This window comes from Xyrauchen texanus, chromosome 9, assembly GCF_025860055.1.
Source record: "Xyrauchen texanus isolate HMW12.3.18 chromosome 9, RBS_HiC_50CHRs, whole genome shotgun sequence".
Lineage (NCBI taxonomy): Eukaryota > Metazoa > Chordata > Actinopteri > Cypriniformes > Catostomidae > Xyrauchen > Xyrauchen texanus.
The window spans coordinates 7765856-7780633 of NC_068284.1; the positions used below are offsets into that span (position 1 = coordinate 7765856).

At 40.5% G+C, this 14778-nt stretch overlaps 1 protein-coding gene across 1 annotated transcript in view; it reads left to right on the top strand.

Annotated features, from left to right (window-relative positions):
- Nucleotides 1-1338: 1338 nt before the first annotated feature.
- The window catches only part of LOC127649012 (disabled homolog 1-like), a 51785-nt gene continuing 38345 nt past the window's right edge, over nucleotides 1339-14778 (top strand). Inside the window, exons 1-4 of the mRNA XM_052133896.1 lie at nucleotides 1339-1472; nucleotides 1613-1755; nucleotides 8613-8752; nucleotides 13316-13414. Coding sequence (XP_051989856.1) covers nucleotides 1339-1472; nucleotides 1613-1755; nucleotides 8613-8752; nucleotides 13316-13414 — 516 coding nt within the window. The remainder of the gene's footprint in view (nucleotides 1473-1612; nucleotides 1756-8612; nucleotides 8753-13315; nucleotides 13415-14778) is intronic.

Sequence of the window (14778 nt, forward strand, 5' to 3'; positions counted from 1 at the left end):
GTCTGTGGCCACTGCAGCCATTAATCCCAGAGCCCACTGAAACAATTTCAGCGGCAAAGGTCTCCCTAGCTTGCAGATCGTCAAGCATTGGATAATAAGACTGAGTGTGTTTGTCGGTCAGATGGGCCAACATGGTCACCAAGTCAAGTTCCATCCCCAAGAAGGAAACTTGATGACTGAGCACCAACAAACTCTTTGCCCAATTGCCCAGAAACTCCAAATGCATGAGCAACAGGACCCTGTGCTTGCATCTTTTTAGCACCAAACTTTGCTAAAAGCAACCAGTTATCATGGTAATTCAATATACGGAGCACCGCATCAACACATCGTGAATGTGCAGGGAGCTAGGGACAAGCCGATGGACAGGACTTTGAACTAATATGTAGTTCTCTCAAAGGTGGTTCTCAAGAAAGGATGGGACGTGGGGGAATTTGTATGCGAAAGCATTCATCTTTCAGGTTGATCAACACAAACCTGTCCAGCGGATGGATATGAAACAAGTTTTGTCTCCGAATAACCATCTTGAACTAAGACTTCACTTGTGTCATGGTAAGCATCTTAAGGTATTGTTTCTATCATATCCATGGTGAGGAGAATTTGCCTTTCTGAGTGCATTGTTCAACACTGATTAAGCAAAGCAGCCACTTCACAAAGTGAAGCATGTAGCTGGAAGGCCACATTATGGTGGACCTGAGAACAAAGTGGCTCACCTACATCGAGTAGTACAAATGAGTTCACATTTGGAGCTGGAAAAGAGCTATTGGAAAATAGGAAAGAACATGAAAATCATGCTAATACTTGATACTTGAGAGGTACCTCGCCTTGGCAGGAGGTTCTTGTACACCTGTGACTTCTTTTTAGTGGTTTGGAACCACTTGGTGAAGGCGCTCATGTCTTAGCAGCATGAAGTACCAGGTCAGTGGAATGACAGAGCTCCTTGAAAAACTCGGGGCCTGGCCCATTCTCGTCCATGCCTTTAAGCAGGTCAGCGTGGTAGACCCCCAGCCTGGTAGAGCTACAGCTGAAACCAGCCTGACCTGCTGCAGTGTAGACCTTGCCAGAGGGAGGATATGCCATAGCTTTGTAAGGTGCATCAGCCAGACTGTCCATACCAGTGCAAAGGAGGGGTATAAATGGGCCGCAACTATATCCTCAACTGGGGGAGTCTCAATATAACCCCTTTGCACAGTCAAGCATCATGAAGGCCACAGTACCAGAAATGTGCATTTGTGCAAATAGGGCGAAGACACATTTTGACCAGCTGATCGTGCAGCTCGGGACAAAAAGGCACAGAGTCACACCGACTTGGTAGGAACCATTCGTCAACTGAGAACACTCATGGCTACTTGGATTGAGTCACTCTACCTGAAGCTTCTCGACCGCTCGAGAGAGAACCTGCGCAAGCTGTGTCCCAGAGATTTTAGTGCAGATTTTCTCCCTGAGGGGGAAATACCAACAAACTCATCAGCTGAGTGAGACCAGGCCTTACCTTCCAGAGTCTGTGAGCAATTTAGCATCATCACAACCAATTAACATGATTGCACAATACACACCGATTGTGGGGTGCAGATTGTCACTACTGAATTCAATGGCAAATATGCCTGTATTGTAGGCAGGTAGGCACAGGCATGCACCGGCAACAATTTCTCCTCAAACTCTCTGCGCTCAATATCCCGGCCTTGCGTGCCTCACGTATGGAGTATGATGGGAGGGAGGGAGGTGTACCGGCATCGTTCTACAGAAAGAAGGCAAGGCGTGAGCAAATTGCCTTGAGTTTCACTGAGACTGAGACTTTTTTTTGAGTGTAAAGCATTTCACAAATTTCTTCCACCTTGTGAGCTCTGTGTTATATGCTTGGGCTCAGCCTATGCAGAAGTTATAAAGGTTATGCTGTCTGTTGGAGCACAAGCAAGGAGATGGAAATAACCCACTCGCTGTTTGCTGCACAGATTGTCCAGTTTCTACGACAAATCAAAGATTCGCGAGTCCAGATTATTAGAGATGATACTGCGACCTTGAAGAGAAAAACTGATGAAATAGCGCTGTGCTTCGGTTTATGCTTCGGCTTCAGAGATCATCACTCATGGGAGGAGTTCCCATAGTGTCAGCTACTGATGCAGTATCTTGTTCCCTCCTTTAAGGGAAGCAAGTTTACAGTCATAACCGAGATGTTTGTTTTTTTTAGGATTCATTATTTAAGACGCATTAAGAGTTTTTGCACTGTGACCTTATTTTTGTAGTCTTCATGAGATTCACTTATGTAAAGCTTTTGGAATGTCCTAGTTATGGTCTGAAAAAAGAAAAGGCAAACTACTGTACTTTTTTCAAAGCCATCTCTCTGCACAATATTTTGTTCCATTCTCACAAGAAAACTCAATGTTTTCATGAAAGTAGATCAGTGAATCTAGAACAACTTGTTGTCCTTTTACATGAAATGTGTCAGACAGCCTCAAATGTTCAGCAGAGCAGCACAGATGGCAGCAGATGGGAGTAGGAAGATATCTCTTCCCCAGACGCCCCAATCAGTCAAGAGGCTCTTTAGTTTTTGGAGGTTTGGCACAGGAACTCTATGACCTTTCAATCCCCAAGAGATGACTTACCATAAATTATATTATGACTCAATGCAGAAATATTTATCAGATTAAAGTATGAACCAGACAACTGGGTTCCCAAGACAATGATAGGTATAATCTATGGCAGAATTTGTCAGTTAGTAGACCTCTAGTTTGAAAAGTATGAAAATCGCTGTATTAATATTCTGCTTCTTTTTATTCTTCTTAATTTCCTTCTAGATCATTTTGTAATTTAGCCTGAACCAATTAACACCCAGGCTCTGACACAGTGTTGAAGTGACCAACTTGAAATGGAAATTTTGTGCTCCAATAAAAGTATATAAAAAAATTTAAAACATCAATTTACTTTAGATGTGACATTGCATATTATGTTAACGGGATAGTTTACCAAAAATGAAAATGTAGTCATTTTTTACTCACCTGTGTTGTTATAAGCCCATATGACTTTCTTTCTTTTTCTAATCACAAGGGAGAAATTGTGAAAAAATGTTGTGCTCAGTGATGTCATACAATACTGCCATTGTATGACATCACTCAGCACAAATATTTTTCACAATTATGGTGACCACCTCTTAATAAATACGATACGGTTTGGTGAGAAACAAACCAAAATCGAATTGATTATTTAGTGAAACTCTGACTGACTGTTGATCTCCTTTGGGAGTTCATGAGGCTATACAAGAGCAACAGCTCACACAGCCCCACTCGCGAGATTGGTGTGTTAAAGCGAAAACTCATTTTGTTTATCTAAAAAAGGTCTGCAACAGTGATAGTAACAATAGAACACAACATAGTTGCACACATACCAGAGAACAGAACTTACAAAACACATCTGAAGTGTTTTAAGTCAAAGAATAGATGCATTTCTATAACCAGCCTTATTTATTTGAACAGGAGTTCACATATTTAATTTGTTTTGAAGGATTATATCACTTTAACATGAATAAAAATTATGTAATTATTTAATTATTATCTAATCATTTAATTTTTATTTAAAGGGACATGAAATTACCTTAACAGTCACAATTTAGTAATCAGTTCCCATCCTGTTTTGGGATTCTGTCTGAAACGCTCAGTTTTGGCCTAAGCGCCTCTTTAAAACGTTAATGTAAACGCCCACTGTTATGATTGGCTAACATCAATGCAGCCCCTCAAATTCAGCAAACTCAATCAGAAGCGAATGAAACTCGACATTATAAAACAACACTGCAGGGTTTGCTCATAATACACATCCAACACATTGCATCAGAATATATGAAACTACTCATCTGAGCACAACTGTTAACACTAAGCACCATAAACAGTCAAACAGTCATGGCATTTGAAACATTCATGAATAAAACGGTTTACTTATGTATTTGAAATGTTTTTGTCTGCCCATCCTTCAATAACAGTTCCTTTGCAAAGCTTGAATGGTATTTTGACGAAAAAAGAACACATCATAGTCCAAAGAAAACACACTGAAACAGTCAAAGACATCCATCGTCAAATACGTCCTATAATTACATAGACTAACAATTAAAAATAGCACAGATTGGCAAAAAATAAACGTGGCAGCAGCTCTTCTCCCTTTCAGAGTTATAACTTGACACCGCATCTTTTAAAAGTGTCGAGATACATGGCAGCGGTCAAAGAGTCTGTGTAGCTATATACAAAATAATCAAAAATCGTCCATTATGTTGTAAATTATGTTAGGAATAGTTAGCCACAAAAGACCTGTCATCTTGACTTGAACTCTGCGCCAGTGTGCGGGACCAAGGGTGTGATGACGCATGTTGTGGGATGTGTAAATACAAATGAGCAATGTTTTGTGATGTGACGAACAGACAGATTTCAAAATGAGACTTTCAGCAGGGTGGAAAATATAAATGCTAATTTTAGACTGGGGAGGAAGTTTTGAGTTCTGAAATTTACAGTATGTTTTTATAGTACAGTTACCTCTTATATGTCTAAATATCAAGGTCAGTCTGATTCTTCATATCATTAACCCTTTAATAAAAACTTAACATTTGTGTGGAACACAAAAGAGTTTTAACTTTTGCGCTATATTCCAAGACTTCTGAAGTAAAACGATAGCTTTGGTCAAGAAACAGAAAGAAAATTGTATTGCTTGTAATAATGTTATTCATTATTTCCCTCTGCTGAAGTTCTGGCATCCTATTCGTGATCATGTTCAGAGCGCACTGACAATTTGCAAGTAGTCTCGCGTAGCCAGACCTTTCAGCAAAACGGAAAAGTTACCAGTTCGACAAGAAAAGCCCTCTAACTAACACGAAAATCGATCAACACAGTTGGTTTTATCAACACATGCCATTTTGAAGCAGGGTTATCAGAGATATATCATACCATAATAAAAGGCAGACATGGGGAAATAAATAATTTATTTAATGGCATGTAAGCGATTGCAAAGAAATCACAGGGGAAAATAAGGTATGAATTTTTCTTTCAGCATTTTGGTCGCACAACACCTTTAGTGCTCACCTTTATCTGACCTCTCCACTGTGCTGAATTTCTCCACTGTGAGCACTTTTGTTGGAGATTATGTATAACATTATACCCCAGAACTGCCTTCCAGATGTATAATGCAACCCTTGACATTGTATGAATGTGAATAAAGTGGAATGATGAATATTAATGAAGTAAAAGCAGTAAATTATCCTGAAAGCAACGAGCTTGACATTTTCACAGCTACATTAATATATGGTTAAAGTGAATCCATTAATGTGAAATCTCCTGAATAATAATGAAAACAAAAAAAAAACTTCAGTCTGCTTGAGTGCTTTGAATATCAACCACAGAATGTTACAAGAATCTTTTTTGAGGCTACTGTATTTGTTCTTCACTCTTGGAATTAGGTCATTGTGGTATAATTCATATATTAATGATGTAGTTTCCCTGGAGCAGTTCCAGTCAAATTATCTTTTGCTTATCTCCTAAAAGAATGTGTAATGCTACTGTATACAGTCAATAATATGATTAATGATTGCACTGGATCCAATATACTGCATACAGTTGATCAAGGACATGGTTTTAGCATTGCTTTAACAGAGCTTTTTTTTGAGGGGCGGGGGTCAACATGGATAGAGTAACTGAAGGAAGTGTGAATGTTAACAACAATGTTAATGTTTCTCTGGGAATGTTTTTTTCTGCTGTATTGTGGCATTGGCATGTGGTGTTTGCCTGTTTTTAAACTATATCCTCTTTAATATCTCTGATCTGGCCCTGACTCCTGTAGCCGTTTTACTGTAAACAGCTCAGCTAACAACCCCCCAGCAGTGTATAAATCCAAAGAGAGTTGTGCTAGTCATGTACAGTATTTTCACACTGATATTTACTCAGTTTTAATGTTATAATATTTTGGCTGAAAAGGTTTAGGTGCCAGATGTTTTTGTTCTTATTAAGATGCTGATGTTTATGGATAGCTGTTATTTTATTGGTCAGGTGGTCTTCCCTAATGACCCATCTGTTCGTGTCCGTTAAATCCCTTATGTGTGATTGATGTTGCTGATGAATCTGTTGCTTGTTGTCTCTTTGTTGTGTGTGTGTGTGTGTGTGTGTGTGTTTGTTTGTTTGGTTATCTTAGGTTGTTGTGGACTACTCCATGTACCGGATGGTTATTTGTTACCTTTATGTTTATTTTGTTTGCTATTTTTGAAAATTGTCAATCAAATACATGTCACCCTTAGAAAGCACTTCATAAGTTTGAGACTATTTATTACTGTCAACAAAAACTGTAAAATATTGTTTTATTTTTAAGTTGTAACACACTGCAATAGATGATTCTAGTGTAGGCAGGTTCATTGATTATAACAAAAGTGTCGCTTTTACTTTTCATGTGTCGCGATGCGCCTCTCACGTCCATTGTAGAGTCAATTTCAGGGAACATTGACATTCGGATGCAGCATGTTGATGTCCCATGTGATCATGTTGAGTGTAGACGGGGTGTTAGGTTAATGAACTATATAAGCCTAACACTATATTGTTTATTCCAATTCTTCTTATTAAAGCTATTATTAAATGTTCTCCAATACCAGTTTAATATGCTATTTACCTAAGAAATGTTAATGCTAGTGATTGCTTGCTTGTTTACTTGTGCATCCTGACCAGACCAACATTGTCTCAATTCCATAGACGCTAATGGTGCAGCTTTAATAAATGTATCTATTAGTGTAATTTGTCATATTGCTGTTGCCACCATTTTATAGAAGCAATAAGTACAGTACAGTATACAATTTTAAAGTTAGATATAATTCAGACTAAAGCAATAATTCTTCTTTTTAAAACGTATTGTCACGTAAACACTTTTTTCATGTTTTTTTGCCAGTTCAGATGAATAGTCCTACAGTACATAATGTGATTATAGCTCTACTTTGTCCTGCATGTACAGTATACACCTTGTGAAGTTTGATGAACAAATGGTCTCCCTTCTTTACTTTAAATGCCCTTAATAATGCTAATGGCATGACAGTTACAGGTGCTTCATATCAAAACATATGGATATCAATTGGAGAACCACAAACTCATGATGATTCAGATAGATCCCTAACTACTATTTTGATCAGTTATGTGTTTCAAGCATACCGCATCTATAGCCAACATTTGGGAAGCGAATTTGACAAACTTGTCAAAATTCAAAGCACTTTACTGCGTCTCATTCACCAATTCACACACATTCATAGCCTGCCATTGGGAGCAACTTGAGGTTCAGTGTCTTGTCCAAGGACACTTCAGCATGTGGAGTCACGTGGGCTGGGAATCGAACCACCAACCCTGCGATTAGTGGCTGACCTGCTCTAACTGCTGAGCCACAGCCGCCCTATATTTATTGATATATATTGTTTGAAAGAAGATCAAATATTGATATGTCCATATTTCTTACAAAATAACTAAATATTTCATGGGGTGTCCTAATTTTTTCACATGACTGTACCTGCTCATGTACACATGTTGTGATTTTACCACAGTTAAACACCCATTACCTGTGGTAACGTCTCTGTAATGCATGAGTTCTCTTATGGCTTTAACATGCTTGTTGGATGAATAACTGGGAGTTTTTTTGGTTGTTGCAGGCAGAAGATCATTAGAAAATATCAAATGTAATGTTTTTTTAGAAGTTTTAATGGTTTTTATATTTTCCTTGCATTTTGTTTAAATTAAATAATTATTTATGTTTAGATGCCATATTTTTTTCGAGCGTTTCAGTTCAGCCTCTATACATCCAGCAGTCCATGAGCGGTTTTGGTAATTATCTTTAAAGAGGCGAAGCAAGAGCAATACAAAATCTTGGTCTCGAGTCTATAATCCCCTGAAGATGAGATTTATAAAGAAAGATGGCCAAGAGCACTGCAAATAAAGGGAAAAGAGTCTGTTAGACCCATATAATGCTCCTCAAAAGCATCTTTCACACAGTGGTACATCAAAAGACCCCTTGAGCAGTGCAGACCAGGTGACCTATTCATTCCTTGAGGGTGTTTGAGCAGTTCTGTCTGCGGTATGGACTCAAAAGTGCCACTTCTGTTGTAGCATGGTTTTTGTGCTCTTCTTAGAAAGCTCCATTTACTGTATTTGTCGTCTTTATATTCACTATTTGAAATGGGAAATCTTTTATATTGCTCTAAATGAATCACAATAAAATGATTCAATCATGTAATGCTCTAGTTAGGCTGATTAACGAGGGAAAAAGACTGGTCGGTTAGAAAGGTAATATCACACCTCTCCTCAACAAGCAGAAATGATTTGAGCTATAGCATTTATATCTGTAGCACAAAGGGTGCAAGATAAATTATGCATCATTGTTTAATACTAAGAATTAAGGGTTCAGAACTAAGGACAATTTCTTCCAAAAGACCATTTAATGGCTCTCTTCGCTGTGGAATTGCTCAGGCATGGTTTCCAACACCTACTGTAGAATGATGTGGGCATACTCATAATCTCCTTGTATACTCACAAGGACACCAGCACTCACTCTAAAAGGGTTTAAATGAGTGCATGATTTATCAGTTTGAATAGATTATAGACACTCTCTATCTCTCTGTGTAGGCCAGAATCGCAGTGAGCAGGCCCTGATTCAGCGCTTCAGAGGGGATGGCGTCAGTTACAAGGCCAAGCTGATCGGGATTGATGATGTGACAGCGGCGCGTGGAGACAAGCTGTGCCAGGACTCCATGATTAAACTGAAGGTAAAGATCTCTGATAGAGGAGAAAGGAGCTTGAGGTTTGATTGCTGGAAAGAAGCTGTGTTAGGATATAAAGCCTAAGAAATGCTTTAATTTGTATGAAATAAATTCAACAGGTCAACTGAGCAATTGTGCAAAACATAATTACCATGTGTGAACTTAAAGGGATATTAAACCCCAAAATTTAAATTCTCTCATCTTTCATCGCAGGTGTGAATGACTTTCTTCATCAGAACACATTTTAAGAAAAATATCTTGGATTAGTAGGTCCTTAATATGCAAGTGGATGGTGATCCAACCTTTAAAGCTCCAAAATTCACAGACAGACAGCATAAACATCATCCATATGACTCCACTGGTTAAATGAATGTCTTCTTAAGCAAAACTGTCACTTTTGCTGTGAAAAGATACATTTATTAAGTACTTTTTAACTATAAATCATCGCTTCCGGTCAGCTGGAGATGCACCAGGAAGAGCAGCACTGTTTACAACCAAGTAGGAGGAATGCTGTACATAAGCTTAATTGATTTTATCTGTTTTGTTCCCCTTCTGTCGCTCTCTCGACGTTGTGTCGGAGAAGCGACACTAGGGGTCTCTCTTGAGTGCCGAAATATGCCTCTGAATTATGAAAAAAGGCCAGTGAGAAGTTGGCAGACAGTATTTGCATACCCCTCCCCCGGACATACGGGTATTTAAGCGGGCAAATAAGGGAGTTCATTCAGAAAAAAATTTCGGAGCCGATGGTAGTGCATGCAGTCTGCTGCGAGTCACACACACCAGTTCCTGCTTATTCCTCTAACGCTCTGCATGCTGTTGGATTGACGGTGCATAACATCGGCTTTCTCCTTTCTTGCACGGCTGTGCATTGTTGCCCCTGGGCACTTCGACAGTGCAGACAACTCGAAAGAGTTCTATATAAAAGAGTGATTTTATTTAAAAGAGTAAATTCCTCTAAAAGAGCAAAACACAGCGGCGTTTAACGTCCTTTTCAGGACACGTCTTTATAAAGATGTCTTTCCGCCCCTGTGTTGTTCCTGGATGCGGTAGCCGAGCAGCGAGAGTGCTCTCCGCTTCAGACAGCCACAGGCGTTGTCTCGTGTGTCTGGGCAGCGCTCACACCGAGGCTGCGTTTGTGGATGGTTCATGCTCTCACTGCGAGAGCATGACCATGACAACGTTGTGGTCGCGGCTTGCTTTCAACACTTGCTTCCAGCCACCCCCCCCGAATTGCTCCTTCTTCCCACGGGATTGACGACGATGCGGCTGGCGCTGGAAGCGATCCGGGGATGGCAGCGGGTGCAGCTCCGCCAGGTACGCCCCCTCGGACCACCCGGCCCCCCGGCACGGTCGTTGACTCCCGTCCGTGCTCGAGGAAACAGCGGCTCGCCTCACAGCTAGTCTGCCTATCCTCTCGAGCTCGAAGCAGATGAGCTCGTATAAGCTCGCCGCTGCATCGGAGAGTGCAGCATCTGACGCTGAGGACTCCCCTGGGCTGCCTCTTTCGGGCCAGCACGCCCCGGCTGAGGCCGACGTGCAGATGACCAACATGCTTTCCCGGGCCGCTGCTAGCGTGGGGCTGGATTGGAACCCTGCATCCTCCCCACAGCCATCACGGCTGGATGACTGGTTCCTGGGGTCCGGGCGCCGCTCACAGCCCCCCGGTTCCGTTTTTCCTGGAAGTGCACGATGAGCTGGCATCATCGTGGAGAGCACCCTTCTCCATTCGTCATAGCGCCACTCGCTCATCCGCTCTCGCTACCCTCGACGGCAGAGCACGCCACGATACACGCGATCCCCCAGGTAGATAGGGCTGTTGCGATTCCCCAGGTGGATAGGGCTGTTGCGCTCCACCTATGCCCAAGAGTAAGTATGTGCAAAAGTGTAAGTACAATTGTCATAAACTTTTGGAGAGGTGAATGGAACAGCAGTAGTATTCAGCTCGCTGCTCAGCTCCGAAGAAACAATTTGAATGAATCCGAATTCCAGCTCCCTTTTATACATTGATCCGAGGTGATCGGGCTGTCAAGATCGACCCCTACTGTCACTACAAGGTCTACACAATGTTAAGTGAGTGACAAAAGGGGAACTACATTTTGCAGACATGCAATACAGTGGTGATGTTCCAAAAAACAGTTGTGACAATTGCACTTACAGTTTAGAGAATGTTAAGCCCGTTTCAAAAAATTGGACAAAGCGATTGAGAAAAGCTGTAATTGTGAAACTGTGTTTTCTTAATGGCATGAATCGCACTGAAGGCCTAGACTTAAAATGCACGGGCCGCCACTGGATTACATCACATGAGACCGCGTGAACAATGGCCTCTCGTGAATGCGCATACGGCTGCTGACCGGAAGCCAGTGTTGTAGTACTCCAGTCCAGGACAGATGCCAGTTCGGGAGAGAGACGCACGCAGCCACGTTGCATGTGTGTCCTTATGTTTATGTTTGTTTTATGTTGAGTTTCTAATTTAAACTTTACGTTTACTGTTCAGCCAGTTCCTGCCGCATTCTTGCCCATCTTTATACTGTTACACATGTCAACAAACATTAAAGCATGGTTCTGGCCCATTTTTGCAATTTGCATTTCTGACAACTGTAAAGTTGATGGGAGAGACAAGACGGGAGAGTGTGGATCTAAATGCAGACTAATTTATTAATGTAACTCAGAAGATGACGAAGACATAAAGATGAAAATAAAACACTTGAGAAAAGGTCAAATCAAACATCACAACAGTTTGCTGGTAAATATGAATGTAACATTTAAATTAACATGTTAACAAACAAACAGACAAACTAACTAGAACCGACCATGAGGGAAGGAAACCAGAGGGTATAAATACACAGAAGGATGATGATGGAACAGGAAACAGCTGTGGAAGATGGAGGGTAGGTGAGGGTAATCAACAAAGGTGCATCCTGGGAAATGAAGTCCATGAGTAAAGGGAAAACAAAGGGCAGTTTGTGACAATGACAAGAATTCTAGATATCAGGCTGGTTTGAAATCTGTGAAAGCTTCTGTGACTTGTCGGGGCATGTCTCTGGAGTGCGCACACTACAAGACCATTGGTCGTGAGATCTGAGACTTCTTGTTATGGACCAGTTGCTGACTCAAAACATCAAAGAAGACGAGCTGGAGTTCTGTAGTCTACACTAGGCTTTATGTGTTTTGTTGTGAATAGTGGTATTTTGTAAAATAAGGAATTAATGTAATATTTTAATCTGTGTAAAAACCTTTTGCAAGAATCTGTTACCAGAAAGAGGACTTTGTCATTTAATACAGTGTCCTCTGATAGTATCAAGAAAGTAGTTTCAAATCCTATAATTTTCTAGACAGAGCAATTTGTTTCAGATCTCAGGTTCTTCAATACAATACCAGGTCTCGACCAGGTTAGAATGAAGAAGAATGGATTTCCAATAGCATTCCCACAAAGCCATGGAATATTAATCTACTTATCCACAGCCTTCAGGAAATGTCCATCTCAGCATCGCTTCTCCCTTTATTCTCGAGTCAGTGCTCAAATGGATTTGACAGCTCATTGAGGTTGAACACAGGCTGCTGACATTGCTAGCTGTGTGTGTGTGTGTGTGTGTGTGTGTGTGTGTGTGTGTGTGTGTGTGTGTGTGTGTGTGTGTGTGTGTGTGTGCATTATAGTTAAGCTGTTAAGCATTTACTTAAGAAAGATGTCAGGAGATCAAACATACTTCAAGTGACCAAGCAACGTGCTAAGAATTGCTTCTCATTATTTGACAAAAAGCCAAGACAATGAAAATTCTTCTTCAAAGGATTCTGTCAGCAAGATCTATTTCTATTCTGCAATCAAAGTCTAAGAACATTAGCAGTCAGCAATCTAGACACAGCTCTGCAGAGTCTTTTGTAGTGCTAAATGTAAAGGAACAAAAGCGACCCTAAAAAGTGATGTTGAACAGAAAAGGTGTCAGTTATGTAACATTTGCAACCATTCCCCCATTCAAACTACATCAACCTCTTCATAATTCACTACCTTTTCTGCAGATGCTTTCATTGTTTTTAATTACCTATGTCTTTCTGCTGTTTTTGCTATTGTTTGTATTGTTGTACACTGGAAGCTTCTGTCACCAAGACAAATTCCTTGTATGTGTAAGCATACTTGGCAATAAAGCTGATTCTGATTCTGATTCTGATTGAATCTGAAAAGTGTAATTTCTGAGCTACTGGTGTCACCAAATGGAACTGCACAAATAATCACTGTTTTCAAACAGATTCTAGAAAACTCTTTGGTTGTACATATAGATAGTCCTACAAAATCATACCATTGGTCAAGCCAATGTTGCAGTGATGGATCACTCAAATAAACAGTAATGTTTAAAAAGTGCAACAGTATTACACTTTTTGGGGAAATCAACCTACAAATGGCTTTCTATTTGTCTTTCCAAATTAAGCTGGGATACAAGAAATAATTTTAACATATCCTATAAAATATGAGTCCATCCATTCATCCACCATTCCACCATTTTTTTCTGATTTCCCAAAACAAATATAGAAAAGGTGAATTTCTCCTCATCCTATTTTCTCTTTTTACTGCTACAGGGAATTGCTACCTCTGCACGGTCAAAAGGGAAACACAAACAGAGAATTTTCTTGACTGTGTCCTTCGGAGGAATCAAGATTTATGATGAAAGATCAGGGGTGAGTGGAAGATGCAATTCATTTGAGTGGTATATACGTGCACTTTTAAATAGGTTATACTACAGGTGAAACTCGAAAAATTAGAATATCATGCAAAAGTTCATTAATTTCAGTAATTCAACTTAAAAGGTGAAACTAATATATTATATAGACTCATTACAAGCAAAGTAAGATATTTCAAGTCTTTATTTGATATAATTTTGATGATTATGGCTTACAGCTTATGAAAACCCCAAATTCAGAATCTCAGAAAATTAGAATATTACATGAAATCAATAAACAAAAAGGATTTTAAATACAGAAATGTCGGCCCTCTGAAAAGTGTAATCATGCATATGTACTCAGTACTTGGTTTGGGCCCCTTTTGCATTAATTACTGCCTCAATGCTGCGTGGCATGGATGCTATCAGCCTGTGGCACTGCTGAGGTGTTATGGAAGACCAAGATGCTTCAATAGCGGCCTTCAGCTCTTCTGCATTGTTTGGTCTCATGTCTCTCATCTTTCTCTTGGCAATGCCCCATAGATTCTCTATGGGGTTCAGGTCAAGCGAATTTGCTGGCCAATCAAGCACAGTAATACCATGGTCATTGAACCAGGTTTTGGTAATTTTGGCAGTGTGGGCAGGTGCCAAGTCCTGCTGGAAAATGAAGTCAGCATCTCCATAAAGCTTGTCTGCTGAAGGAAGCATGAAGTGCTCTAAAATGTCCCGGTAGACGGCTGCGTTGACTCTGGACTTAATAAAGCACAGTGGACCAACACCAGCCGATGACATGGCTCCCCAAACCAACACAGACTGTGGAAACTTCACACTGGACTTCAAGCATCTTGGATTGTGTGCCTCTCCATTCTTCCTCCAGACTCTGGGACCTTGGTTTCCAAATGAGATGCAAAATTTGCTCTCATCAGAAAAGAGGACTTTGGACCACTGAGCAACAGACCAGTTCTTTTTTTCTTTAGCTCAGGTAAGACGCTTCTGACATTTGAAGTCCATTGTCCAGGACCGGTCTGTGTGCAAGTGGCTCTTGATGCAGTAACTCCAGCCTCAGTCCACTCCTTGTGAAGCTCCCCCACACATTTGAATGGCCTTTTCCTGACAATCCTCTCTAGGCTACGGTCATCCCTGCTGCTTGTGCACCTTTTTCTTCCACACTTTTCCCTTCCACTTAACTTTCTATTAATGTGCTTTGATACAGCACTTTGAGAACATCCAACTTCTTTTGCAATTACCTTTTGAGGCTTTCCCTCCTTGTGGAGGGTGTCAATGATGGTTTTCTGCACAACTGTCAGGTCAGCAGTCTTCCCCATGATTGTGAATTCAACTGAACCAGACTGAGAGACCATTTAAAGGCTCAGGAACCCTTTG